The 27,915-nt window shown below is 54.0% G+C and overlaps 2 protein-coding genes across 5 annotated transcripts; both read right to left on the bottom strand.

Annotated features, from left to right (window-relative positions):
* Positions 1-306: 306 nt before the first annotated feature.
* Positions 307-3,958, bottom strand: TPPP3 (tubulin polymerization promoting protein family member 3). 2 transcript variants are annotated; one of them, XM_066350009.1, is made up of 4 exons: positions 3,804-3,958; positions 1,218-1,411; positions 964-1,117; positions 307-848 (listed from the first exon to the last, which is right to left on the bottom strand). In XM_066350009.1, exons 2-4 carry the CDS (start codon positions 1,403-1,405, stop codon positions 660-662), a joined length of 531 nt encoding a protein of 176 aa, XP_066206106.1. In that variant the 5' UTR covers positions 1,406-1,411; positions 3,804-3,958; the 3' UTR covers positions 307-659. The 2 variants fall into 2 exon arrangements, with proteins under 2 accessions (XP_066206106.1, XP_066206107.1); XM_066350010.1 differs by having other exon boundaries at positions 3,814-3,956.
* An 827-nt stretch (positions 3,959-4,785) lies between these two features.
* ZDHHC1 (zinc finger DHHC-type containing 1) lies at positions 4,786-24,182 on the bottom strand. 3 transcript variants are annotated; one of them, XM_066350004.1, is made up of 13 exons: positions 23,903-24,182; positions 17,780-17,868; positions 17,292-17,338; positions 15,742-15,984; positions 11,403-11,578; positions 9,775-9,876; positions 9,271-9,395; positions 9,038-9,196; positions 8,704-8,816; positions 5,901-5,983; positions 5,515-5,653; positions 5,368-5,383; positions 4,786-5,258 (listed from the first exon to the last, which is right to left on the bottom strand). In XM_066350004.1, exons 3-13 carry the CDS (start codon positions 17,298-17,300, stop codon positions 4,975-4,977), a joined length of 1,449 nt encoding a protein of 482 aa, XP_066206101.1. In that variant the 5' UTR covers positions 17,301-17,338; positions 17,780-17,868; positions 23,903-24,182; the 3' UTR covers positions 4,786-4,974. The 3 variants fall into 3 exon arrangements, with proteins under 3 accessions (XP_066206101.1, XP_066206102.1, XP_066206100.1); XM_066350005.1 differs by lacking the exon at positions 17,780-17,868 and having other exon boundaries at positions 5,560-5,653; XM_066350003.1 differs by lacking the exon at positions 17,780-17,868.
* Between the last annotated feature and the right edge of the window lie 3,733 nt (positions 24,183-27,915).

The raw sequence follows: 27,915 nt of genomic DNA on the forward strand, positions 1-27,915 counted from the left end.
CCAGGCCAAATCTGCTGTCTCATCCCTCCTCCTGCTGTGAAAGCAGAGAGCTGAGACAGGCCCTAACTGCAGGAAGGCAAGCTGTGATGTTAGGACTCAGGCAAGACTGAGGTAAAAGGCTTTGGATTTCCCTAAGGAGCATCCTCAGGCAGTCTGGCTCCACTGATGGAAGGGACATATTCTTTTTCTAGGCAAGGCTGCCGGTGGAAGGATCAGCAATACGGCAGGCAGGAGGGTGATGGCTCTGACGGGTCAGCAGAGTGTGAACGTCATTATCCCCATTGTCATATACCTGACCAGACCATATTGATACAAAAGGTGTCTTTATTGAGGTCTGGGTAAGAATTAGGCACTTGGCTAGAGCAGCAGCTTAAATATGAGGCAAGCAATCAGGGGTTAGCCATGCCCAGGGTTAGGTTGGGGTGGTGAGGCTATAGGCAGACTCTCCCCAGAGGGACAGAAGTCATGGAAGATAGGGGAAGGGCACACAGAGCAGTCTGGGTCAGAGGCCTGGTGGGCTGGCCCCGTGGGGCTGGGCAGGAAGCTCTGGTTGGCAGGTCCAGCAGGGAGGGTACCAGGCTCTCTTGCTTCATGTGCCCCTTAGGCCCAGACCTGAGCCTCTGGCCAGGGCAGCCATGCTGGTGGGGCCTTCCCAAGCTTCACTTCTTCACCTTGGCATCATAGGTGCCTGCATTCTTGTAGGCACTCACATAGCCACTGTCATCCAGGATGTCCTGCCGCCCAGCAATGCCCTTGCCCTTGCCGCTCTCGTCGAAGCGCTCCTTGTGAGAACCTGTGTACTTGCTGGTGTCGGTCAGCCGATCCACAGCACCCCCGGTTTTTGCTTTCTGTTTGGACAGAGTTCCCTCAGACACACCTGTCAGGGAACACAGCCCTTCCCACCCCCAGCTGAGATTCCCCACATCCCCCTCAGTGTTTCCCTGAGACCAGCAGGGCACTTACGGTGACGCCCACATTAGCTGGTTCCTTGCCTGCTACCAACTGGCAGATGGCATCAAAGGCCTCCTCCTTGCTCTTCCCCTTGAATCGTTTGATTGCCAGCTCTTCCAGGGCCTTCTTGAACTCCTCATAGTTGATGACTCGAGCAGACTTCCCCCTGCCAGGTATGTGGGCACCATGAGTTTCCCCCATCTCAATGTCCTCCCTGCTTCCAGCCCCCCAATACCCCACCCAGGCAGGGACTGCCTGGGGCTCACTTGACTTTGGAGAAGACGATATCAACGTCGGTCCCTGTCACGGTCTTTCCATCAGCCACCTTGCAGTCCTTGCACAGCTTGGCCCAGTTCTTGCCATTCATCTCCTGCCCACTGGCCTTGGGGTCACCATGGATGGCAAACTTGCGGAAGCTCTCCTCCAGCCCAGCCATGTCTGTGCTCGCTGCCATGCCACCCTATAAGGACCCACCTCGGTCATCCCCCAGCCAAGGTGCTCCTCCCCTCCACAGAACATCACTGCCTCTACCTCAAAACCTGCAAGGTCTGAGTTGGGTGCATTTAGGCTACATACCCTCAAGAGCTGGGGTGGGGCTGCCTGTGGAGAGGGGGCACTCGGGGGCTTCCTGGGTCCCTGGGCCCTGAGGAACAGCCCCAAGGGAAAAGGTCCTGTTACTTAATGCCAGCCCTAGCTTATAGTGGAGTTAAGAAGATGAAATCATGATGCCCACACCAGGCTGGGAACAGAGTGGCACTGTCCAGAAAGACTGTGAGGGCAGCAGCTGGGACCATGGCTTTGTCTGGCCCTGGCACAAGGCCTGCTCGGGTGGAAGTAAGGATGAAAGAACAGCCCTCCCTCCCTAGGAGTTCCATGCCAAGCTGGGTCAGGGCCAGGCTAGGCTGCTAGCTGGGCAGGTATTTAGTCAGGACAGTGTCTTTGTCAGGGTCATGAGGCCCCAGCTAGACCCAGCCCAGGCTGAGAAGGAAGCCAGAGTACAGGCAGGGGTGCATGCCCCAGGCAGGGGTGCAGCTGGCCCAGCTGGGACCTTGTTACTATTTGCTGTTAAACAAAAACATGAGGGGAGCGGGAGCCTGGGGCTGGCCTGGCCACAGTTTGTGAAGCCTGGAGACGGTTGCTAAGGGAGGGTGGTGCTACTTGGAGAATGTTGCGAAGGGCAGGATGGTGTCAGAGTGGCTCAGGGAGAAGCTCCCAGTGCTGCTGGGCTGGGCGGGGCTGGGGAACAGGGGCCCACGGGTGGGGCACACCAGCACTCCCAGCGCCTGGGGCACGGCCATGGCCTCCTGGCCCCTTGCCACCCACTGGGGCTGTAACCTCCCAGTTTGTGGAGTTTGGGAGGAGCAGGAGATTGGGGTGCTGGCCTAGGGTAGGAGTTGTAGAGTTATGAACCCCTCAGAGGTACGTTGGCGAGTGGAACTGTGGCTGTGGCCCTGTGATCCTCACACCTACACCCAGCACCAAAAGACACTTCCCCAACACCTTAAGCCCTTCATTGAGGTCCCTTGACCACACCACACCAGCCCATACTCCCACAGCTCTATGCACTGGGCCCTGGTTCTCCACACCCTCAGCCTTGTACCCCCTGACCACACCCTTCACCTGGTACTCAGACCTCCAACTACACCCACAGCCTTGAGACTGCAGACCTGGACCATTCTCTCAGCATCCAGCCCTGTAATATATAATAACAGCCCTATACAAAAGACCTCCCCAATAATACCCTAAGCCCTGCATTGAACTGACCCCCTGCAGTCATCTGACCACACCCACAATGCTGCACTCTGTCACATGTAACAGCCTGGTACTGATGCCTCCCTGACCACACCCTCAGCCCCATGCTGCAGCCACCTCTATGCACACATCCACAGCCCTTCCTGAGACCCTCTAACCAGAGCCTTCCCACTCACACCCTCTACACACCCTCAGCCCTGACCACACCCATATACTGCCTGCCCCCTTGTCTATACAACAATGATTTTCTGGCCACGCAGCCCAGAACTGAAGCCCCCCAGTGTTTACACCCACAAACTTGTATTTCCAGACTCCCAAGTACTATGTTGGGAACCCCCTGTGTTGAGACCCACCTAAGCACACTCACCTCCCCCACTACAGCTTCCTGACTAGTCTTGTATGTCTTCAGCAACCATCTTACATCTCTGTGTTTTATACTAGAGCCTCCAGTGACCACCGCCCAGGCCTCTGCCTGACTACCCCCTCTTCCACTACCACTGGCCAGTGACCACACTCACCCATCCCTAAGTTGCAGCTAGCTTCTGGGACTCGGAGCACTCCCACATTACAGCAACTTTGTCCATAATCCCAGTCCACATTGACTGCACTAATCTTTCCCTAAACTGCAACCTCCCACCAGAGACCCCAACAGTCCCAGAGCTTGGTTCATGGAGAGTAAGTCTAGGGGAGCTTTAGGATGCTTGTGCCATAGGATGCTTGTCCTAGGGGACTAGCAGCATCCTGCATCCAGTGCTCACTCCTTTCTGTGGGAAGATGGATTCTTGGTAATTTCGAGGCTAATCAGATAGAGCCAGGTCACAGGCTGTAGTCCCAGGGGTCTACAGGCCATGGATGGAGCAGCCACACCCGTGGACTGGGGCCACCAGCTCGCTCCCGCTGGGACAGCTGGAGTCATCAATCAGCCCAGCAAGGAGGTGGGGGTTGGGACGGAACGCTCGGGTCCAGGGCAGGGCCGCTCAGCTGGCGTCCTCAGCTCGGTACCCTCCAGGGTTGGAACCCCTTCCAGGCTGCTCCCACCCCCAACCCCTTTCTTATCATGCAGGATATTGATTAGGGTGGCCGGCGCCTGGGTCTCCTACCGGCTTCTACCTCGTGGCTGCTCCTGCAGTGCGCGTTCGATGGACAGAAGGGCACAAGAATGGACCCACGGACGCGGGAGACCAAGCAGCTCCGCAGCTCTGCTCCCTGCCGGCTCCGGGGCGGGACTGCAGCCCGGGCGGCTCTGCTGTATTATCCCTTGTTTCTCAGTCTCCATAGAGACGGCGAGTCCCACCCCCGGGGCTGTCTCGGCGGGAGAGTGACCAAGGTCATGCTGGCTCCACCCACCGGACCCCGCCCCATCGGCTCTCGGAGATCAGCTGGGGCGGAACTGCAGCGATAGCCTCCTCGGTTCGCTCCCAGGGCAGCTCCACGGCCTTCGCGGCCCCCAGAGACCAGCCCTCTGCAGTTCTGGACGTCCTCGTGTGGCTCCCTAATGGGAAAGCAGCCCCCCATTCTGCGCTCCATCCAAAGTTCAAAGCAGACCTCCACCTCCGGGAGAGATCCAGCTTCCCTGAGCTACAACTAAAGGCGGGGTGTAGGATCGGGACGGCCCCTTCCCTCAGTGACAGTGGGCAGTGGAATCTAGAGCTGGCTCGCCAATTAACGTGTGGCATCCCCAGGTCACAACTCAGGAGCACAGAGGAAAGGGGACAATGGGCAAACCAAGAGTGCCCGTCCCAGCATCCTGATCCTCTGACGGCCATCCCACCGCCAGGAAAAAACTGGACCTCCCGGGTCTCTACACCCGCTGCTGCCTCCAGAGCTCAGAGCCTGCTTTCCCTCAGGCCTCCAAACGAAAACTCTGTCTGAATTCAAGAAGAATAACCTCCTCCAAGTAGCCACCTGGGATCTTTCCTAAGCAGGAGCTCTGTACCTGAGCACCTCGGGTCCTCGTTTACTTCCCTATGACAATCTGGATAGCCACTCACGATAAGGGGGCCCACTGCCTCTATGCCAACGGGCAGTGGTCCAACTACTGAATGGCCCGTGGCCCTTGCTATTAAGAAAGTATGCAGTAAGTCCGCAAAAGCATAAAAAAGTTTATTGGAGCATCATGGCCGGTGGGGCGGGTATTGCTGAGTCGTGGGGGAGGGGGGCCGATCCTGCCGGCTGTAGGGGCTCCTAAAGTGCACTCGATCCGCGAGGGCGGGTGTTGCATAGAGAGTCGGGCCGGCCGCTCCTCCTCGGCCCTCCTGCCTCTTGGCCCAGCTAAGCCACTCTGGCTCCTGGGCTGCCCCTCGCCCCGGGCTCGCCGCTGCTCGGGCTCACGAAAACAGCAGGCACGTGCGCCGGCAGCCCCAACCCCGGCTCTCGGCTCCTGTCTCCGGGGGCGACCAGCGCAGCGCTGCCCAGGCACGTCTGAGCCACGGGAGTCTCGTCCATGGACTCAGCTGATGCCGAGTGGTAGGTGCCTGCGGGGCCGGCAGCGTGCACCGGGCTAGCACCCGCAGAATCCAACGAAGAGCTGGAGCCGTGGCCCGGGGCCTGGGGCCCTGCGGGGGTGGAGGGAAATGTGAGACTAGGGGCTGCAACTGGCGCGGGCCCCTACCTTTCCTTCCCTCGGAGCTCCCGGTGCAGGATCCGGTCAAGAAGGGCCCTCACCCGGTTTCCTCTTTTTCTGCAGAAAAAGCAGGGAGCTGAATGCGTCTTCCCACGTCCCACATCGCCAAAAAAGGCAGAGGAGTGAGGCAAGAGAGAAGCTTCTTTCCCATCCCCTTCCACCACCCCGGCAGGGCACAGTACCCCTACCTGGGGTTGGATCCGGGGGAGGGAGGCAGGGCACAGTGCCCCTACCTGGGGTCGGATCCCGGGGGGCAGGGCGAGAGTTTCTGGGGAGGAGGGCGGTGGAGGCTCCACTTGGCCGCTGGTGGCAAGGAACTGGGAGAGACTGAGGGGAAGCGGGAGGGTTAGCTCTGGATGTGGATGATCCTCAGATCCCACCCAGCTGGAGGTCCTCAAATAAGCCTTCCTTCCTAACAAACAATAGATGGGCATTAAATTAGTCTGTCCAAGGGCAGGTTGGGCTGGTTCCAGACCCTTGCCTTGGTCTGGGCCTACCCCCTTTCTCCTACCTCATATGGCCCTAGCATGCCAACGGGAGATGCACAGCTGGCACATGCCCAGATCCCACTCACCTGGCATTCACTGCAGCAGGCCTTGCCTGGCCAGGCGGCTCTGGGCGCACCGGGCTGAAGGTCCGCATGTAGAACTCCATCTCCTGGTGAAGGTGGGGGGCAGGGAAGCTGGGCGGCCGGGTGTGGACCCAGGGCCTTCTAAGTCCCGAGCCCACCCAATACTGGACAGAACACATCCTTTCTCAGGCCTCTGTGGGAGGTCTGGGTGCAAAGGTCAGCTCTTCTCCAGGCGTCCCAGCCATGCTGGAAAAACCCCTCTGCAGGATGAGGCTTAAATCACCCATTTCTGGACCTCATCCCATCCCCACAGACCTCACTCCAGGAGGCCCCCAGCCTCGGGGGTCCAATGCATCCAGCCTAGAGCTACTCTGGACAGGGGGCTAGTGGGGCTCAGATCTGCCCTCTCCTGCTCCTCTCCCATCCCTGGACTCCGGTCTGTGAACCGACTTTTTCCCCAGCTGAGACACCAGGCAGCCAGCTGTTAACAGGCCAGGTGTCACCCAAGGTTGTGTGCGTGGCTCCCATGGAGCTGAATCCTCAAGAGTACCAACCAGTCTCAGCTGCTGGAGAGTGCTCCATCTCCCCCTGCCCCAATCTGAAAGGGAAAGCAGTAGGTGATGGGAAAAATAGCACTGCAACCCCATCGGGGACCAGGCTCTTGGCAAATTCTGTGTCTTGTTTAGTAGCTGATCCTAACAGCAACCCTGGGAATTGCAGACCCAGTCCCTGAAAGCAAGGGGCCTGAGGCAGAGATGTTGCAGGAGGGGCCTAGGCCGGCACCCCAGCGTGCAGGAGTGCTCCAGCTACCCCAGGACCACCAGGACTGCAGGTGAGAAGACCAAAGCCAAGAAAAAGCCAGCCGTGGGAGGCCTAGTGCCAAGGGTGTGGGGCGGGACCTCGTCATCCTGCCCCCGCCCCACAGGGATGGGGAGGGCACTGGGACAGCTGTCGCCTGGTCTGCAGCTGTTTCCATGGAGACCCAGGCGTCCTGACTAATGCAGAGACGACAATGTAACAGCAAACGCGGTCTCTAAAACAAGCCTATGTTTGGGGGCAACGGCTCCAGAGTGGGGCCCCTCCCGCATTCCTGCTCAGGGTGGGGGTGGGGAGGCTGCCTGGGGCACTGGCAGATCTAGGGGACAGAGCCTAGCTGGCCACAGACTGGCTGTACAAATGTAGAGCTTGAAGTCTTGGTGAGCCCATGCCCAAGCTCCACCCAGGCTGGCCCTTTAGGAAGGAGAGTGGAAGTGCCAGCCTAAGCAGAGGAGCCCTGGGAAAGAGGAAGGGACCTGAGGCCAGTCACAAGGACTAGGACCTCAAGGTGAAATCCTCCCTCCACATCCTTCCTTTCCCCGCTGTGGGCCTAGCACCCTCCTGGGCCCAGCAGAGAGGGGCAAAGCCACCCTGGTGTCCCTAGGCTCCAGAAGGGTTGAGCACAGGAAGCTGGCAGCTGTAGAGGATGGTCCCAGAAGCCGGAGGGCCAGGATGGGACAGAGGCTAGGTCCTAGCCAGCTGAGAAAGTCTGAGGGTGTCACCAGGGTGTCCCCACTCAAATATACCACAGCTGTCCCTAGGATCCTCCCTCAGAGATCTTCAACATGTGCACTTTCCTGAGTGGTACTGTGGCATCTCTTAGCCTCTGCTCTCTCTTCTGCACACCCCTCTTCCCACTGAGGAGGTCTCCCTCAGGTCATCTGCAGATGATATTGAATGTCCTTGCTGCTGGCATATCCAAGCCCAAAGCCTAGGTAGGCAGTGACTCCAGGGCAGGGTCCCAGAGTCCTGGAGCCTGGACATCCCAGGGCCTGCCCTGCCTCAGTGGGTTCTACTGTGCAGCTTGAGTCTCAGACTCCTCTGTGAAGTCGGGACGGGGCTGATGCCCACTCCCCAGGACGCCTGCCACTGTGCTTATACGGGGTCAGTGCCTAGCACCAGGGAAGTTACACAGCAGTGTAGCAGGGGGTTCTCTACCAACAGCCAGCACTCCCCCAGACGTGGCAGCCTGGCCCACCCCTGGCAATGAGAACAGGAGAGGCGAGGTCCCAAGCCCTCTCCTAACCAGCCCACTAGCCTGTTTGTGTCCAGTTGCCATAAGAACTTGGGACCCAGGGTTCAGCCCTCCCAGCAAGGGCCTGCCTTCCGAGTCCCTGGGCGCTCTGAGGACTGGACCCCTCCTCCCTCTAGCTGCTGACCTCAGGAAGCCACAGGGCGTGAGAATGGGGATAAGCTGGTCAGCAGCTGGGCTGGCCAGGCCCTCGCCTGCCTAGGCTGGAGTGTTCCCGCCTCAGAGTGTCGAGACCTCAACTCTCCCCAAACCCAGCTTCTATTTAACCTTTCTTGGCTTCATTATGCTTATCTGCAACATGGATGTAGCAACACTACTTGCTTCATGGTCTGTTATAAGGATTAAATAGGGTTAATAGGTATAAGGGCTCAGGGTCATAGGTGGAGATGACAGCTGACACAGTCACTGGTCCATCCCTCTCTTCCCTCACAGCTGCCATCTGTCTAGGCGCTTCTAGGCTCCCACGTTCCAGACCCTCCGGGCTTGGAGCTGGACTTATGCATACACTGGGTCGGGGAAATGCAGAACTCCTTTCTGCTGTGCCCACACTCGAGCCAGAAGGTGTGCAGAGTACAGACTCGGCTCTACCCCTGCTGCCCAGCACCCTTACCCCAGCTGCTTTTCCAGGCCTGTTCCTTTGCTCTTTCTCATCACTGGCTGTTATCTGCACAGCCCAGCACCCCTTCGACACCCAGACCCCAGCTCCCACTCCCTTAGCCCTCAAAGTCACTGCTATACCTGAATGGGCCGCATCTTGGGGGGACATGACTCAAGCTGCCTGTGGGCGCCCTTTGCCTCCTGTGGTGGACGATGTTGTACGATGTACTCATAGGTGGTGAGCTTGTGCCACACTGAGGGGGTGAAGAGAAGGCTCAGTGCAGTGAAAAGGATACCCAGTCCCAGACTGAAACCACTGTCCCCGTATGCACTGAGCCATGGAGTGAGACCAGGCCACCACAGAGAGCCAGCAGTGGGAAGGGGCACGACCTCCAGGCTCTACAGCCCAACTGGTACCTCCTGTGGCCTAGGAACCCCTATCCCCTGCAAAGCAGGTGTCGTGGGGGGCACTCACTGAGATAAATGTGGAAGCAGAGCAGGTGACCAAGCAGGACTGTGGAGAGCAGGCCCAGGAGGATGAGTAGGGCCGCCAGGGCCAGGATAGCAGGAGCCTGTGTCTTCACAGGGGCAGCAGGCAGGAACACGAACCACACATCCGTGAGATTCTTCAGGACTGCAAGGCACAGATAGACTGACCACAACAGGCCCCGGTTACAGGACCGGAGCAGGACTGGAGCCCAGACTGACCTTCAAAGTGGTGGCTGGTACGCAGGTGCATGGGATTAACAAAGAACTCCACGAAGACGTAAGTGGCCAACAGCACGAGGAGCAGGACACCCAGTAAAGCAGATGCCACACTGTGTAGAAAGAGCCTGGGCCCAGCCGTGGGCAGCTGTCAGCACCCGGGTGCTCCAGCTGGGTAAGAGCCCAGAGCTCAGAAGGACCCATGGTTGGGACCGGAAGCAAGGCTTCTGATCCCACAGCCCTAACTCCTCACGAAGCCAAAGGTGAAGACGGGCGGCCAGCCCTTTGGGTCTCCACTCTTCCCTGGTCCAGCAGAGGGAGGACCCCAAACCTACCCTCCGCAGTTCCAGGAGGCAGCCATCAGGAGCACACACGGATGCATTTCAGCACCCAGCTCCTCCATGGGCTCCCATCCCCGCCCGCCCCCCTTTATAGTCTCTATGTCCCGACTCACACATTCAGACCCACGCATTCCCAGGCACCCGTGCAGCCCGGGCCGGCTCTCACCGGTAATTCCTTTCGCCCACACAATTGTTGAGCCACTTGCAGTGGTGGTCGAAGCCGCGCACGCACTTGTTGCAGGCACTGCAATGCTTGGAGCGAGCGCTCCTACGGGAGGGGAGAGGGCACAATGCGGTTGGCCCACTCGTCCTCCCCCTCTCCGCAAGGCCTGGCAGGAGCGGCGGGAGTCCGCGGATGGAGCGATGGAGCGCCAGGTCTGGAGCGGGTTGCCCACCCGGCGCCTTCGCTGGACCGCGGGAATCGGCTCGGGGAGCGTGCGCGCCCTCTGGCGGCACTGCGGGGCGGGGCACCCGGAGGAGGCAGCGTTTCTCAAAAGCTGGGGACCCTGAGGCGGGAGGAGGTGTAAGGGATATTACAGTGTCCTACTGGGGGCTGAGCACCGAGTGACGGTGGTGTGAAACGCAAATGGGGCTTTCTTTCGAAAGGACCCCTGCGCGGTACCTGGAGACGATGCAGACTGGGACCAGGGAGAAGAAAGCAAGGCTGCCAGGCCCAGAGCCTGCATTGCTCTTCCCAACACCTCAATTTTTTGAGTAACTGTTTCCCTGCTAGTCTAGGGGAATTATACTGGCATTCTAACAGAAAACCTCAGCTTGTCTGTGCTCATCCAAAGGGAGCCAATGAAAACGGAGCAGGGTGACATCTGGGTGAACTCAGGGCAATTCACTGCAGATGAGGTGAGACCACATTAGGAATGCGATTCCCCCAGCCCCAAGGAGGGACTGAGGAAGTTCAAAGAAGTGTGAAGAATGGGGAGCCCCCCTCCAAAACTGGACAGAGTTCTAGATGGGCAGCAACTGCCCAAGCACCCACTGAGGAACAATGCACTAGTGAAGGAAAGGATGCCGAAATCCTCATCCCATGGACTCTCTTGGTCCGACCCCCTTCCAACAGGCTGCCTAAGTCTTTAGATTATAAGTATGGAGCTGGCCTTGGACCACAGCCTCATGTCCAATCCTCTCCTGAGACTGCAACGCTCTAGGACGGTGAGGAGGGGGCTGGAAAGGCAGTCTGGACCAGCCAAGGGGGTATGGGATCCACACATTCTGACTTGTTTCCCCCCTCCCAGCATGACCGGAAACAAGTCACTGGGCCTCTCTGGGCCTCAGAGTCCTTATGAGAAACTAGGATAACAGTATCACTTCCAGGTCCAGGCGGGCTGGTGTGCCACGTGACCTCAGGCAGGCCTCTCAGCCTTTCTGAGCTTTGGGCTCTTCCTCCTTTGTGGAGAAAGATGCTGCCCATCCTGCAGGGTGGTTGTTCATTAGCGCTTGGCACATAGTTCTCAAGTGTTAACTCCCCTCCCTGTCCCTACCTGGGAATGCTCGTGAGAGTGGGGTAGGGGGTGACTGGCAGAGTCAGTCAACAGGAATGTTTGTAGGTTTGTGGCCGTGGGTTTAGAAATGCTATTCCTCATCTTCTGTTTCCTACCTTCTCACCTTCTCACCTTCTCCTCCACCCAATTCTCTGTCACTCCATCAAAATTCTTGATGGTATAAGACGTGTGTTATCATGATGACTAAAACCCTGGGCATGCCCCTCTGCCCTGAGCTCCACGGACAGTTCCCCAGGCACATTCACTGCTCACACACCCTTGGTCCGCAGGCACTCACACATCCACGTCGCACAGATTGCAGTGCAGGTCTTCAATCACATGTGCATGCTGGCTGCGGTTGAAGATGGGCAAGGGCCCTGCATAGCTCTTGTCCCGCACATTGGTATCTGCTGGATCGATGGAGACAGCAGTCAGGTGTACCACGAGGTGGCCGACAAAGATGGCACCCATGCACTGGCCCAGCAGGTTAAGGGCTCATTCCACACTCTGCCAGCTGGGAACCCCACCCGTTTCCTGTGGCCAGAGAGCTGTTCTCCACCTCCATGTGACTCCCTCGCATAGAGACTCTTAGCCCGTGACACCCCCTACCTCCAGGACCCGAGAACTTCCTTGTCAGACCTCTCCAGTGTACCCAGCCCCAGATGGAAGAGGGGAGCGGCCATCTGGTAAGAGCTCACAAGGGCGCACTGCCTGCTGCTGCCAAGGGGCTCAAACACAGGGCCATGGCCTCACTGTTCCAGGCCTGGCACAGGCCCTGGCTGGTCTGACCTCCAGTTTTGATCTAGTTTCAGATTCTAAATGAAGTGAGATTGAAAGAGACCATCTTCTAAGGTTGAGGGACCCAAAATATAAGTCCTAAGCTTGTTTGTCTTTCTTTCACAGGAAGTCTGCTCTGAGAGGGAAAAAGCCCTTCTCTCTCGGTAGCCAGGCCAGATGGAGAACACTTGCGAATGGGGACTCATACACCCACTGCCGCCCTGACCTGGAGCCCAGGTACTTGGAGTACTTGGAACCCTGGAACTGAGCATCTAGGACGTCCTGACGCATTCAGGGCCTGACCAGAGACAGCATATCTAATTCCTGGGGCTGAAACATCTCTTCCAGGACCTGTCTGCTCAGTGATTGGACCAAATGCTGGACATAAGTGTGCTGACAACTAGCTGTAAAGTCTAAATGTGTAAAAATTCACCAACAGATTCCACCTAGGCAGCCATCCACCCTCCATCATTCATCTTCCATCCATAGACTGTCTAACCTCCTTTTTTCCCTTCCTCCTCCTCCTCCCAGCAGCCAAATTTCCCTACACGTCTGCAAGAGCCAGGCCCTGCCCTGATGTGCTGTACCCTAGTACCCTAGTTGAAAGAGACAATCTTGTGACCCATCAAAACCCCCCCACAGCTCTGGCTATGGGTCAAACCTTTACCTCTTGCCTGGGTTATTCCATAGTCTCCCGACTCTGCTCCTCCTCTCTGCGTCCTCTCGAGTCTGGCCCAAAGTGAGCTTTGAAGAGCTTGAACTCCTACGCTGGCTTTCAATGGCCCTGAAGCTAGAGTTTACTCTTCAGCTCAGTGCTGAGGCCTCTCATGCTCTGGCTCCTCCCAAACCTCTCTGGTGTCAACAACCACTATTTCTCCCCATTCCAGCCTCTCTTTGGACACACTGAATGTGGGCAAACAGACTCCTGCCTGCTCCAACCCTTCTCCTGCCCCCACAGCCTGGCTCATTCATTCAGCTGTTTACTGAGGTCTTTCTCTATACCAGGCACTGAGGGAGATGGCAGGAGCAACACAGGCTTGGTCCGCAGCCCTAAGGAGCCTACAGTCTCGTGGAAACACAAGTGTTAATGAAATCATGGGTTGGTTACAACAAAGAAAGATTCTCGGGAGTTTCTGTGACCTCAGCTAGGCTGAAGGGACCCAGAACGTTTCCCTGAGAAAGCATCGCCTTGGAAGGCGGAAAGGGGCCGTGGCTGGTTACGGGGGCTCATGACTGCCGTGCAAGAACGCAGGCCCATGTCACCAAAGTCTGGCTTTTCAGAAGGAACCAGAAATCTGGATTTTATGTTATGTCTCTCATTTTTTTAAACGTTGACAAGGAAATAAATAATTTTTAAAACTCACCTGCCAAAAGAACACTCAAGAGGTACTTTGTGTGTTAATTATCCCTCAATTAAAAAAAATTCTGTAGGCCAAACTGGTTCATGGGCTGTCAGTTCTTGACTTCTGACTTAACTGGGTGTTAGAGAGGTGAGGGGCTTTCCAGGCAGACCTGGTGTCACAACAGAGAACAACAGAGGAAATCATGTAAGAAGAGGCTGGGGAGATGGGCAGAGGCCAGAACACAGAGAGCCTTGAGCATCTTGAACCTCATTTCTTAAGGCAGAAGAAGCCATCAGAGGGTATTTACTGGGAGAATAGCTTTATCGTATTTGACTTTTGAAAGGGTACTGTGACTGCAGGGACACAGATGGACTGGCCGGACTGAGGGCGTGTGTGTGGGGAGAAAGGTTTGGCAACAAAACGGTGCCTAGGTAAGAGAAGCAGATGGCTGTGGGGACTAAAAGAGGACAACTGAATAGCTATTTAGGAGGTAATATCAATGGGACTTGACAACTGACTGGATACAGGTGACAAAGGAAAGGGGCAGAGTGAAGAGCAGCTGGACACGTCGGTTAAGCACCAGTGAAGAGGGAAGCTGTGAGCAGCAGGGGTGCATCTGGGCCTTGGTGTTCCTGGTGTAGGTGGCCCATCTCCTGCACCCACAGTACGCTGTGGGAGCCCCAACACCTGCAGTTACTGCGGGATGCTCTCTAGTCTGCAAAGCTTTCCTGCAGCTGGAGGCAGAGCAGCCCAGGGCTGCCTTGCTTATCTTTGTAACCCTGGGTCCCAGGCTGGATGCAGGCCAAAGGGGGGTACTTGGTACACATTATTACCCTCCCTCTTTCCTCAGGGTCCCAGGGGAGCCTGCAGAAGGAAGGTGGCTTTGACAGACAGAAGGAGAACCAGCCAGGCCTGGAAATGGAGGTGCTCTGTGACCCTCCACATTGCCCAGAGCACTGAAAGCAGAGAGAAGAAAACCCTCACACCATGCCACTACCTCAGAGTCGGGCTGCTTGAGCAGCTCTGCTGGTCTCACTAGGTACTAGCTGGGTGAGCTCAAGATGTCAGTCTCTCTGCACCCAATGTCTTCCTAAAGGGAGAGGAACACCTTCAGACTACTCTGAGGATCAAATAAGATAATCCAAGAACCCCTGGTTGGCACAGGGCCTGGCACACAGAAGTGCTCTTATTTACTGTTACTTGTTCTGATGGCACTCACACCACACCACACGGCGAAACCCAGGTCATCCTGAGTGAGAGATGTGCCCTTTCCAGGTCATGAGAGGAACATTCCATGAAACATTCTAGTTAACAGCCCTAAGTCCTATTGGTCACCTCAGGGAAAGTCATTTCCCAGCTACACAGCTGATGACTAGGCCCAGGGGCTAGTGGACCAGGAAACCCCCAGTGACATGGCTAGTGTCTGAGGATGGCAACTTTCTCTAGACTCCTTCTCCACACTCTGGCCCCTGTCACTCACCAGACCAGAGTTCTGTGATTTCCCTAGAGCGCATGCTCACATGTATGGCTCATGCGCTCTGGTGCTCAGACACATACCCTGTGTGCTCTCTGTCCCCACCCTGGGAAGTAGGCGGGACTCTTTCTGTCAGACAGAGGAGGAGGCTGAGACCCAGAGAGCTGGCAGAAGCTGCTCAGCCTGTGTAGCCCTGAGGGGGCAGAGCTGGGACCACACTCCTGCTGCTGACACTATGAAGCACTGGAGTTTGTCCTTGTGGACCTCCGCTAGCCCACCCTGAGCCGCCTCCCCGGGAGGCCCAGGGAATCACTGCCGCGAGGCACACCCGCCAGGGCACAGGCACAGGGGCACCCTCTGGACAGGAGGACATGGCCGCCTGCTGCACCCCAATCTCTCGGCCTTGTAGCCACATCCTCTGCTCCTGGGGGTTGTGACCAGGGCTGGGGCACTCACACCACTGGACTCCTGCAAGTTCATGTTTGTCACTGTTCCCAGGAGACCTCCAGGGCTTCTTTACCCCTCCTCTTGTCAAGTCAACCTCACCCTAAAAGGGCATGATTTTAAAATCAATGAGCTTTAAACAGTCCTGGGTACAGCATAATAATCTGTCCAAAATAAAACCACATTTTAAATGTACCAGAAACTTGTTTTGTAAAAGAAATCTACCATGACTCTTTTTGAAAAGTGAAAAATTCTTTCGTAAATGGAATAATTACTCTCTAACTTATCCCTTGTTGAGCTCTGGACACAATTAGCTTAAAGAGGGCTTCCAGGCGGTAACCTGGCTGATGAGGTCCCCTTCTGTGTGCGGCTGTGAATTCTCAGGGTGCCTTAGGTCTCTTGGCTCGCTGCATTGGGCAGAGGGGTCAGATGGAGGTTGGAGGCCAGGCAGGGGGCCAGCTGGTCCCCCCACCCCAGGGAAGAGACAAGGCCTGTCTCTGCTCTCTGGGGCTCTAGAGCCCAGCTTCAGGCCTCCACCATGTCCGCCATCCACTACCGCCACAATTCCTTGTACCAGCCCTACGCTTTCCCAAGGATACAGAATAGCCAATGGCCACCCAGTGGTGAGGCAGGAGGGGAACCAGGACCCCAAAGCCGATCACAGCGAAGAAGAGGTACAACAGCCAGGCCACGATCTGGAGCGGGTGAGGAGGCCAGCTCCACCCATTCCGGCGGGACCGCTGGCCCTGCAGCTCCGGGGAGGGCCTGCTGGCCTGTGTGGGTGCCGTCCACACGCTCTTCTCAGGGGCTGTCTTGTTGGAGGGCTTGTTGCAGATGTTCATCTCCAGAGGGAGGAAGAGTAGAGAGAGCATTAGCCTGAGGCGGCCCGGACTGCAGCCCAGAGCCCCTACATGCAGCGAGTTTTTGGCACGGAGGGAGTAGGCAGGGGTGTAAAACCACCTCCCAGCTTCTCTGTGGGGCACCCCATGCCCCAGCATGAAGTCAGGTAGGTGGGGAGGGAAGTAGTGGAGTGCTGGGCTCAGAGCCCCAGAGCCAGCTTTGGCCCAGGGCCCTGGCCAGCACAAGGTAGGAGGGCCCAGGGTTTATTCAGGACACAGTGTGGCTGCCTGTTACTCAGAGTGTCTGTCTCACAGTCATCAAAGCTGAACCCAATAAGACATGTTCTCATCTGCTAACAATATCAGGCTGGGGCCAGAGCGATGAGAACACATGCTGATTCTGTTACGATTAGTCACCTTCGTCCTGTGGCCCAAATGCAAGTGTCAGTGAGGCTACCCCTTACCATCTGCTAAGGGAAATAGTAAGTGGAGTTGTCCAGAGGGGGGGCTCTGACCTCTGTTTCTAGGCAAACATGTAATCCCTTTATGACTGGGGGGACCTTGAACAGTCTCCTCTATGCCTCAGAAGGGCTACCTGAGACTTCTTGGCTGGGGAGGAGCCAGCACTCAAGAGAGAGGGAAGGAATCCTCCTTGGTTCCCTCTAGCAGAGGAAATAACCGTGTTTCTTTAAGTAAAATCTGGGCCTGGAGCACTGGGGACAGAAAGGTGGTAGGAGGACATAAGGAAGCTCAGAGAAGGCCAGGCCTCGCCAGATCCTACCACCAGATGGCAGCACTCCCCCATGCCGCCATCCTTAGGCCCAAGCACAGGCCTACTGGCCAAAGTCACATGCAGGGCAGGCAGGGTGGGCCTGTCATTATAGGAAGAAGAGCCCCAGCCTAGTATCTTCCAGGCCTGAGGTGGGACTAGAGCCTAGGCAGACAGCACCATACTTGGGGAGACAGGCCAAGTTGGAGCTCTTAGTGGGAAGCCCAGGAGTTGGGGACAAAACCTTAGAACCTGGACTCTCATGTGTCCATGACTGTGGGCCTTCCTCACTTCTCAGTTCAACGAAATGGTACGTGACCTTTAGGGCCCACTAAAAGTATCTCCTCAGCCAGGGATACCTCAAGTGGAGTTGAGGCCCTCACACTCAGTCTTATTGGACAAGTCGCTTTGGCATTTGGAAGTCTGCCATCCCCCTGTCGGCCTGCCTCCCGTTACCCCAGCTTCCCCTAAGGGCAGTAAATGTGCTGTGAGTCACTCACCTCTGTTCCCCACCTGCCCTCCCCGAGCGCCCAGGACATACCTTGTACATAGAAGGTACTCAGTAAATGTTTGCTGACTTGAGAACATCTGGAACAGAAGGAAACGTGGGCATGGTAAATGATGTGGAATCCTGGTCCACCCAAAGCCACCTGGCCCGCTCTGCCCTGCTGCCAGTCTGCACAGCGACCATGCATCCGCAACCCCCACCTGGTTCTGCATAGGCATCATGCGCCCAGACCTCCTCCGCCCCGCCCTGCCCATATGCTAGTACCAACCGCTGAACATTCACACTTAGCCACTCTGCCCTGCATCCCACCTGAAGCTCAGAGCCAGCCTGGCATATCTGAGCCACCTCTGAGTAGCCTCATCTCAAAGCTAAATGAAGTGACTTTAGTTTACTTCCAGGGACTCAAATGAAATCCCTTGGCCATTTGCTTTGTCTTCAATAAGCAGCAGCAAAAGGTAAAGAAAAAGAGCCCCAGTTTTGGGGAAAACACATCTAGGTTCAAATCCTGGCTTTGTACTTACTAGCTGAGTGGCCTGAGTTTCTTCATCTGAAAAACGGGTTGAGTACAGATCAGCGATGCCGTAGGTAAAGCCTGACACATAAATGCTCCCTAAATGGTAGACAGCATAATTACCCTTAAAACGGCCCTCTGGGTGGGTGGTCCTCATCTCTCCAGACTGAGGCCACTGCATCTGATATCCTATGAGATTCATGTCCAAAGTGATGGGCTTGGTTGAAGTTGCTTTCTTACCCAAGAAACACAAAAGCTGGGCCCCTGGATTGCCATTCTAATCGTCTCACCTTTGATCAAAGGTGACAAAGGAGACTGAAAAGCTGGCATTGCTTTATTTTGGATCTCCCCAGTGGTAGCAAATCTTTGTCCTTGATTTTTGGAAACAGTCAAAGCTCACCAGGTCAAGCCCTGTGAATACATTTCAGCTGGGCGGTTGAGCTCAGGGGAGTGGGCAGACCTCTGTGGCTTGCCATTCTCTTCTCTAGTGACATCATACAAGGGCAACAACTTTGAAAGGAATCCATGGATTAGGATCCCGAAGTCCTGGCTTTCCGTTTGCCATCCTCACACCTGCAGAGCCCTATTTCTTGAGGGACTTTCTAAAGAAAACAGCCGAGTTACATGGCTGACATGTCCCCACTGCCTGGAGTGGGTTGGCAGTGGCCACGGGCACCCCAGCCTTGGTGCAGCCCAGATACCTGAGGTGAGAGGAGTCACCATCGGAGGCCAGAAGCTATACCAGCAGCCTTTGGGGTGGTTCTGACTGCAAACCAGGGTACCCTTGGCTCAGAGAGGTCCCCCTGATGAGACTGTGGAGGAGGGGACAGTGCTGTTAGGTCTGAGTCCCTTGCAGCAATGGCAGCAGTCTAGAGCAGAGACCCGAGCTGGTCAGGAAACATGCTACCTGCCCCAAAGCGTGGGCCAGTCAGCTCTTAACTGATGACATTTGCCCTTACAGAATTGGTGATAGCAAATACCTTTGACCCAAAAGATGTTGATTAAAAAGGCTGGGAGATCAAAAAGAATTCAAGAGGGCCTCAAGCATAGATGGGACCAAGCACTGTCACCAGAGCCAGGGACTTCTCTGGCCATTGCTCCCCATTCTGCGCTTCCCTGGGAGACCAGACCGGAAGGCCCGCGGCTCTCTCCTGGACAGTGTGGCCAGCTTCTGCTCTCACACCTCGGCCCAGCCAGCGCTATGGGGGCTCAGTCCTCTAAGTGCACTGAAGGTGTAAACAGATGAGGCCCGGCTCTGCCTTCAGGGGCTTTCTTTCTGGGGACCCAGACAGACCCAGACAGACATCAGGACAATGGGCAATGGGTATTTTGGAAGCCTTGCAAGAGACATCCATTCAGTGTGACAGAACACAGAGTGGAGGGGTTGGGGACAGCGGTGGGGCAGGCAGGGTAAAGAGGGGGCTTGGGAGGGAGGGGGGGAAAGCCCTGGGTGGCTGCAGGGTTAGATCACAGGGGTCCAGTGAGGAAGCTTGGGCACCATTACAAGAGCTGCAGGGAGTCACAGGAAGTTTAAAGCAGGAGAGTGACAAAGGTGATGGGTGTGTGGAAAAGCTTTCTAGTCACAGTGGGGAAGCGACACCAGCAAGCTGGGAAGGGGAGGGGGCAGTGACACACAGCAGCTCAGCAGCCCTGTACTTTGGGAGGAGATGGTGGTCGTCCAAGGTGGAAGTTGAGGCCACAAGCCCCACCCACCCACCCAGTGTCTGCAGCTGCATCTTTGGTGGGCTGAGAGATATGCAGGCCTTGATAAAAGATTTTTCATGAACCTTCTGCTGCCACAGGACAAATCACAGAGTCAAGCTGGCAGAGACAGAGGGAAGACAGGAGGGGAAAGTTCCCATGGAGTGTTAAGAACCAAAGGCAGCTGTCACCTTGTAAGCTGAGTACCCACCTGGCTTCTAAGGTGGGCTGGAGGGGTTGTGCATGCCCTTCCTTTTCCCAACAAGGTGAAGCCCAATGCCAAAATGATGATACTCTGTTCATGTTAACATTCACTTGCTAAAAGCCTACAACAGCCTTTTCCAAATAAAGTTAGGCTATCTCCATTTTGTTAAATAAGGGAATTCATAACATTTCAAGTTCTCACTATGAGAAACGTAGAACATGCGGCAGTAGAACAGTTGCATGACTGATCTACTTCCCTCTTGCCCACCTCTGCTCCCACAAAAAAATATTTAGAAATGTGATTCTGAATTTCATGCATGGTGTTGTCCAAAGAACCAAAGTAAAGAGAAAAGTACCAGCCCTGGAGAGGGCATTCCTGGATTCCTACAAGATGGCTCAGGATTTTAGGGAAGAATCAATTCAATTACTAAAGAGGGTTTGCGGAGAGAGGCCATGGAAGTAGGAGGATCAGAGGAGTGATGGAGTCAGAGAAAAGGCTTGCAGAGCCCAGAGACCTGAGCCCACAGTGCAGAGAGGCAGCCTGGAGCAATGGACCAGGGCTAAACCCAGAGACAGAGCAGGTTCTGGTTCCTACACTGTGCTCACGGATTGAGGAGCATGGGTAGGGGGCGCAAATTTCACAAAGTCACCTGTGTGGGTCTCTCCTTCGCTCACCTTTCAAAAAAATTAGCTAGAAGGCAATTTGACAAAGCCTACCAAGCTTTAGAACACATATAGCCTTAGGCCCACATTCCATCTCTAGGTATTTATCCTATACATATCCCCACAAAGTACACAAAGATACATTGCAGTCTTGTTTGTAAGAATAAAGGACAAGAAACAACATAAACAAACTATGGCACATCCACACAATGGAATGCTATTTAACATCAAAAACAAGGCGGGGGAAATGACAGGTAAGTGGAAAAACAAGCTGTGTGATGGCTGTAGAGAATGCTACCCTGGGGGGGGGGGGGCACAGACACCTGTGTTCCTGCGCACTGGTGCTCTCTGGGCCGAAGTACAGGACGGCAGAGTGGCAGCCTCTGGGAAGGGATCTCATGGCTGGGAGTGAGACAGACTTGCTTCAACTGTGTACTCATTGGTACTGTTTGATTTTTCTTTGTTTCCCATGTGCATGTACATGTACTACTTTTTTTTTTTTTTTTTTTTTTTTTTTGTAATTTTTCCATTGATTTGAGAGAGAAGAAGGGGGAAAGAAAGACGGAGGGGAGGAAGAAAGAGTAAGAAGCATCAACTTCTTGTCCACTTAGTTGTTCCATTTAGTTGTGCACTTATTGGTTACTTCTCATATGGGCCCTGACTGGGGATCGAACCTGCGACCTCAGTGCACCAGGATGACCCTCTATCCACTGAAACTCCCAACCAGGACCCATGTACTGCTTTTGAAAAAAGTTTTGTTAAACAATAACTAACTAAGCCGTGTCACCTCTGGCCCTTCGGGCCCCACTAGGCTGCCATGTGAACCAAACCCGCTCACGTGATCCAGAGTCCTGCACCACGCCAAACAAACAAGGAACTCTTCCCTGACAACCATACAAGAGGGCTGCGTTTCAGTTCACTGCTTTCTCAGTCTGGAGAGCAATTCTGACTCATTCAGCTGCAAAGCTGTGAGGAAGAGCCACAGATCTCCCTACCAGCTGTTGGGGGTCTTATCCAAGTCAGAATCAGATAATGAGACAGCACAACAGAGGACTTGCTGGGCAGGACCTTGTTCTAGTCCTTGGCTAAGGGCCAGCTCCTCATGACTCCTGAACCCATAGGGAAGGTACATGCCGCAGGAAGGTTTTGCTCCCAATCATCTTTTTTTTTTTTTTTTTTTTTGAGAGAGAGACAGACAGAAAGGGAGAGAGATGAGAAGCATCAACTCTTAGTTGCATCACTTTTTAGATGTTCATTGATGGCTTCTCATATGTGCCTTGACTGAGGGGCTCAAACCGAGCCAGTGACCCCTTACTCAAGCCAGTGACCTTGGGCTCAAGCCAATGACTTTGGGCTTCAAGCCAGTGACCTTTGGGCTCAAGCCAGCAAACTTGGGATCACACCGATGATCCTGCGCTCAGGACAGCAACCCTGCACTGCAGCTGGCGACCTCAGGGTTTCGAACCTGGGACCTCAGTGTCCCAGGTCAACACTCTATCCCCAGTGCCACCACTGGCCAGGCCCAACCACCTTTTATTTTGACTAGAGGATTTATGGTTGCTGTGAGTGATTTTCTATGGATATTTAAAAAAATAAGTTATTTGTTTTTCTCCCAGGATCTGCTTTTAAAATAATTTTCATTTAACATGCCCAATTTAACCACCTAAAGGAGGGCAACTGTTTTACAGTATAAAAAGTCTTTTGTCTTTTTTTTCTATTCTTTTCTTTTATTTTTTTACTGAATCCAGAGAGAGGAAGGGGGTAGGGGGAGACAGAAGCATCACACTGTTCCTGTATGCGTCCTGGCCAAAGACTGAACCAGGCACCTCTGCATTGCAGGACAATGCTCCAACCAAGCCCACCATCCAGCCAGGGCAGCATAAAAAGTCTTTTAAAAAATGTTTAGGGGCAAGTACTTTGCTTATTAAATTCCTGATAGGTACCAGAGAAGTCTCTGGCCTTCAAATTCTATAAAGTGGCTATAGTTTAACTAAGAGATGCCCTTCATGACAACTCCCAGAAAATAAACTGGAACTTCCAGCCCTTCTCACAGACCTCTCCAGTCACTGGTCTCAGATGAGGCTGGGCTCCTGACATAAACAACACGCAGAGGTCTGATGCTAGGGCAGGAAAAGCTCACAACTTCAGTCATTCCTGAGTTGAAGTGGCCTGCAAACATTTTCTGTGCCATGCTCTCCCTGAAGCAACCACTGTAAACGGATTCAAGTTAAGCCAAGGAGAGGGGACAAGGAGGAGGGAGTAACGTGGAGCAGAAACAAGGCCAATGAGCGGAGGCAAGGTCTGTTGATTTTAACCAGGAAATCAACTCACATGATTGTAGGAGTAAGCCTTGAGGAACACCCACCAAGAAGCAGTCACTAAGAACAAAGTTGTGACAACAAAGAAAAACAAAAGAAAAAAAAAACTGGCTAATTAAGCACCAGTGTTGCTTTTATTCTGCCTCGTGAAGATTATCTGCTTATAAACCCATCTCCCACAGTGAACCACCAGTTACACAAAAGCAGGGACCACCCGTCATCCATTTCTAAACCCAGCTCTCTTTCAATAAGGGAAGTCAAGCCACTTCTTACCATCTCTGCTGCCATCACCCTAATTCAAGCCTCCATCAGTGATCCCCTACAGAGTTTCAATGATAACTGCCACCCGCATTTAGAGGTCACTTCTGCGCCAGGCACTACTCTAAGTGCTTTGATGGAATTCACTTCTTAAACCCACACAACTCTCTTGAGTTAGGTCCTATCATTTCAAACTGTTCTTATAGACCTTCCCAGTCTCTGGTCTCAGAAGTAGCTGGCCCTCACTTTCTCTCTTATAAACAACATGCAGAACATCCCCCTTTCACAGATGAGACTAAGTTCATGTAGGAGGCAGAATTAGAATGACCCTCAACTGACTTCTTGGTGCTCCCTGTCACCACCATGCTGTCCACAGCAACAGAGTGAGGTGAGCTTTTCAAAACTTGAAACTTCATCTAAACACTTTGATGGCTTCCTCCTGCTGCTAGGATAAAGTTGAAAATCCCACCACATCCTTCAAGGCGCTCTCACCCTTTCTGTTCTTTAATAGTACTTTGCTGACTTCAGACTTTTGCAAATGCCTTCCCTCTTTCAGAAACACCCCTCCCCTGCCCACAATGCTGGCTCCTTCTCAACTTTCAGGTCTTAGCTTCAGTCACCTTTGACAGCAGACCTTCCCTGGCCACCTCCTTCCATGTCAACAGCGGAGCATTTATGCGCACCTGAAATTACTTTAGTTGTCTTTTGGGCGCCTATATCCTGCACCCCTCCCCTGAACACCTCGTGAGGGCTGGAGATTGGCTGTTTGGAGCCCTCTGTGGCCCCGCCCCTGGCACACAGTAGGCTCTCAATACAGATCTGGAAACCTGGTAAATACTGGAAGAAAGCTCCGCTTCTCTGACGGAGCCCTGGAGCCAAGGCCGCGGGCTCCAGGCCGAGGCGAGCGCAGAACCCGGCTGGGCGGCGGCAGCCCGGCCCGGTGGCTCAGGCCAGGCTTCGAGGTGAGAACCGCGGCGGTAGCTCCTCACCTGCGCGTCGTGGCGGCCGAGCCAGATCGGCCCTGCCAAGGTCACCCAGCGGTTCAGCCCTCGCGCCTGGCTGTCCACCCTCCCCAGGGAAGCTGCGCTTCAGACCCTCGCGGCCGGGACGGCCCCCGGGACCGGGCGGCGGCGCACCCCGGAGTGGAGCCCCATCCCGGGCTGCGCGGCGGAGATTAGGCCGGCGAATCTAGGGCTCGGGCTCCAGCGGGCTGGCTGTACAGCCGGGCCAGGCCGAGGCGGGATGGACCTCGTCCGGCGCTGGACCCGTTCCCCTGGCAACGGCGCGCGCTACGGCGCCCCACAGCGGCCAAACCGCGCTGCGTCACTTTGCGCTGGCACCGCGGCTGAGCTGTGGCTCCTCAAGGACCCCTTGAATCCTCACCCGACCCGTTCTCCATTTCTTTACAGCTTTTATCCTAGAAAACTCATTCCCCCATCACCCCAATCCACAGCTTGTCTTCTCAAAATTCTAACTTGTTCCAAAGAGCCCCCCTCCAGCTTCTCCCGAGACCACTATTCTCAGGGAGATTCCTACACATTTCATAGAGTTTGTGCAGGGCACCCGACTTACCATGGGGAACACCCGCAAGATCCCTGCTCTTCATGGAGATTACAGGATAAGGCGAAGACAGAACTAGATAAGTAAATAAATATGCAGGTTTCCCATAATATAAAGTGTGAAGTATATTTTTATTTATTTATTTTGTGTGTGGCAGAGACAGAGAGAGTCAGAGAGAGGGACAGATAGGGACAGACAGACAGGAACGGAGAGAGATGAGAAACATTAATGCTTCATTGTGGCTTAGTTGTTCATTGATTGCTTTCTCATATGTGCTTTGACCCTGGGGCTACAGCAGACCGAGCGACCCCTTGGTCGAGCCAGCGACCTTGGGTCCAAGCTGGTGAGCCTTGCTCAAACCAGATGAGCCCGCTCTCAAGCTGGTGACCTTGGGGTCTCAAACCTGGGTCCTCCACATCCCAGTCCAACGCTCTATCCACTGTGCCACCGCCTGGTCAGGCAAAGTGTGAAGTACTGTGTGTCCGTAAAGTCATGGCGCATTTTTGACCGGTCACAGGAAAGCAACAAAAGATGATAGAAATGTGAAGTCTGCACCAAATAAAAGGAAAACCCTCCCAGTTTCATACCTATTCAGTGCAGTTCGATGTAGGCTCACGCACAGATTTTTCAGGGCTCCTTAGGTAGCTATCCCGTATAGCCTCTACAGACTCGTCACTGACTGACGGCCTACCAGAACGGGGTTTCTCTACCAAACTGCCGGTTTCCTTCAACTGCTTATCCCACTGAGTAATGTTATTCCTATGTGGTGGCGCTTCGTTATAAACACACCAATATTCACGTTGCACTTTGGTCACTGATTCGAATTTAGCGAGCCACAGAACACACTGAACTTTCCTCTGTACCGTCCATATCTCGACTGGCATGGCCGTAGGCTGTTCCGCTGTATACACGGTGTTACATCATCATCTGCACATGCACACATGCTGCCACCTCATCCTACAGAAACTGGGAGGGTTTTCCTTTTATTTGGTGCAGATTTCACATTTCTATCATCTTTTGTTGCTTTCCTGTGACCAGTCGAAAGTGCACCATGACTTTATGGACACACTGTATATATATAATAGCTTAAAATATGTTGTGCAAAGTAACTCCCTTATTTATTTCTTTTAACTCAGGCATAAATCCTGCTAGGAGCCCCCATCTTTCGGGCTGGTGGGAAATTCGATCTTGGTCTTCACTAAGCTCCTCTTACCCAAGTTATTCTAAGGAGCAGGATCTCCTACGGCAACATTCTGAAAAGCACCCTCTGGTCCTGGGTCCTCTCTGGCACTGAGCCATAGCCATTGTCACATCCACAAGGACTTTCAGGCCTTAGGCTCTGTGGGGCCATGCCTGCTTCCCCCGGGGCAACACAGGACAGGCACCTGCTACCTCTGTTCCACAGCTGCGGACTCTCTCCTCTTTCTCTGCCTGGGGAACCTCCCTGTGGACCCGTTATCCCTGAAAGCTCTCCCCTTTTCCTTAGGGACAGTCAGACTGGACTCGCCCATGAACTCGGGCTTTCTTAAAAGAAAGGAAGAGGCTTTGTCTTCCACTTTCCTGCCAGCTGCCATATCCACATCTCCAAGGCCTTAAAATGGTGAGTGGCTAGTTACCTGCTCAAAATGGACTGGCCAGAACACATCCCAACCTCTGAAATGCATGCTCCCAAGCATATGATAACAACAACATAACAAATCCTGCTCTGTCACATGCCAGTTGTGAGTCTTGTGCAAGTGACTTTATCTCTCTATGATTTAAAAGCCTTGTTTCTAGGACTGATAAACTCAAACTTGATGTGGAATAAGGATCAGTGTTGCTCTGGCCTCAGAAATACAAGAAGTCTCCTCAAGTCTTATCTGGAGTAGGAGAACTGAGGGTCAAACAGAGATAGTAACCAGAAATCAAAGTAGAAAACAAACCCTGTATCCCCACAGGAAAAAGAAGGTCCCAAGAGTCACAGCTGTCTAGACCTGGGGCCACCCTCCCTCCCAGGCACCTCTCCTGAATTTCCCATTGGTATCTAGGTACAACACGTCCCTACACGCCCTCTGTCCTTTCCACAAACCTGCTCTTCCCCTTGGGCCCTCCAAAGGGCACTACCATCTACTGAGTCTCCTCCTAGTCCTTGCCCATCTAACCCCAACAGTCCCCAGACCATGCAATCCTCCCTCTAAAACATGTCCTGTGTTCATTCTTCCCACTCCACTCCAGCCCAGACCACCAGCATCTTTGTTGCTGACTCTGCAGCAGCCTCCAGTCTGGTCTGCCTAACATCAGCCTGCCTGCTTCCAGTCCATCCTCCTCTTAGCTGCCAGACTTGTCATTCTTTCTCGTAATTTGTTAAAGCAGTGGTAATCCCACTTTAACAAATTAAGCCCCCAAAGATGTTTACATCCTAATCTCTGGAACCTATGACTATGTTACCGTACATGGCAAAAGGACTTTGCAGATATGAGTAAGGATCTTGAGATGGAACATTATCCACCTAGAGACAGTGTGATCACAAGGGCCTTATAAGAGAATGTGCTGCTGAAAGCATAGGTCAAAAGAATTTTAAAACCCTACACTGCTGGTGTTGAATATGAAAGAAGAAGCCATGAGCCAGGGAATCCAGGGGCCTCAATAGCTGGAAAAGATAAGAAAACATATACTCTCCTGGAGCGTCCAGAAGGAACCAGTCTGCCTGTGCCTTGACTTTAGCCTTATGAGACCCATTTTAAGCTTCTGACCTCCAGGACTGTAAGATAATACATTTGTGTTTTTTAAACCACTAAATTTGATGCAATTTGTTATGGCAGCAACAAGAAACTAGTACAGTAAGTTTCAAATAGAGTTAAGTACACATACATGTAAGCAATTACAGCTGTTTCATTTGAAACAAAAAGGCAAGTGACACTCAGTGTCTGTCTGAGTGACTCCAGGTCAGGCCCTCTGAGGACTCCTTCAGGCCAAATTTGCTTTTTAAAGGTATAGGCAGTTTAATCACATTCTTCTGAATTTGTCATCATGCTGTGGTCTCCAGTCCAGAGTCGGAGACTGCCCAGGCCATCATCGACTGAGGAAGGCCACAAATTGCCTGCTCCCAGGCAGACGAGTGGCAAAAATCTTCCTAACATGAAAACATCACTGAACCAGTCTTCTGTTTAAGATAAGCAGGGTTTCTTTGCCTTTAAACAAATTGAAACACCAAAGCATGGCTCCCACCACCCCGCTCAGCAAGCTCTTGTCCACCTCCTCATCCCTGTGCCTGTGAGGCTTGTGCAATTCCTGGAACCTGCAGTGTTCACTCCTACCCCCAGGCCTTTTCCCACAGGGTTCCCTTCACGTGGAGTGTTGTTCCAACTCCTCCCACCTCCTCTGGCCAATTTCTATGAAAATGTGACACATTTTTCTGGAACAGAAGTCAGTCCCTAGGGCAGAACTTGTTCCTGCCCAGAGC

Source organism: Saccopteryx leptura, chromosome 9 (assembly GCF_036850995.1).
Source record: "Saccopteryx leptura isolate mSacLep1 chromosome 9, mSacLep1_pri_phased_curated, whole genome shotgun sequence".
Classification (NCBI taxonomy): Eukaryota; Metazoa; Chordata; class Mammalia; order Chiroptera; family Emballonuridae; genus Saccopteryx; species Saccopteryx leptura.

Excerpts from the sequence above, each read along its gene's own strand:
- TPPP3 (XM_066350009.1), bottom strand. The coding sequence starts at position 1,405 with ATGGCAGCGAGCACAGACATGGCTGGGCTGGAGGAGAGCTTCCGCAAG. Across the intron at positions 1,118-1,217 it reads ATCGTCTTCTCCAAAGTCAA|GGGGAAGTCTGCTCGAGTCA; the intron begins GTGAGCCCCAGG and ends CATACCTGGCAG. Across the intron at positions 849-963 it reads CAGCTAATGTGGGCGTCACC|AAAGCAAAAACCGGGGGTGC; the intron begins GTAAGTGCCCTG and ends CTGTCCAAACAG.
- ZDHHC1 (XM_066350003.1), bottom strand. Across the intron at positions 9,396-9,774 it reads GTGGGCGAAAGGAATTACCG|GCTCTTTCTACACAGTGTGG; the intron begins GTGAGAGCCGGC and ends GGCTGGGCCCAG. Across the intron at positions 9,197-9,270 it reads TACCAGCCACCACTTTGAAG|TCCTGAAGAATCTCACGGAT; the intron begins GTCAGTCTGGGC and ends TGTGCCTTGCAG.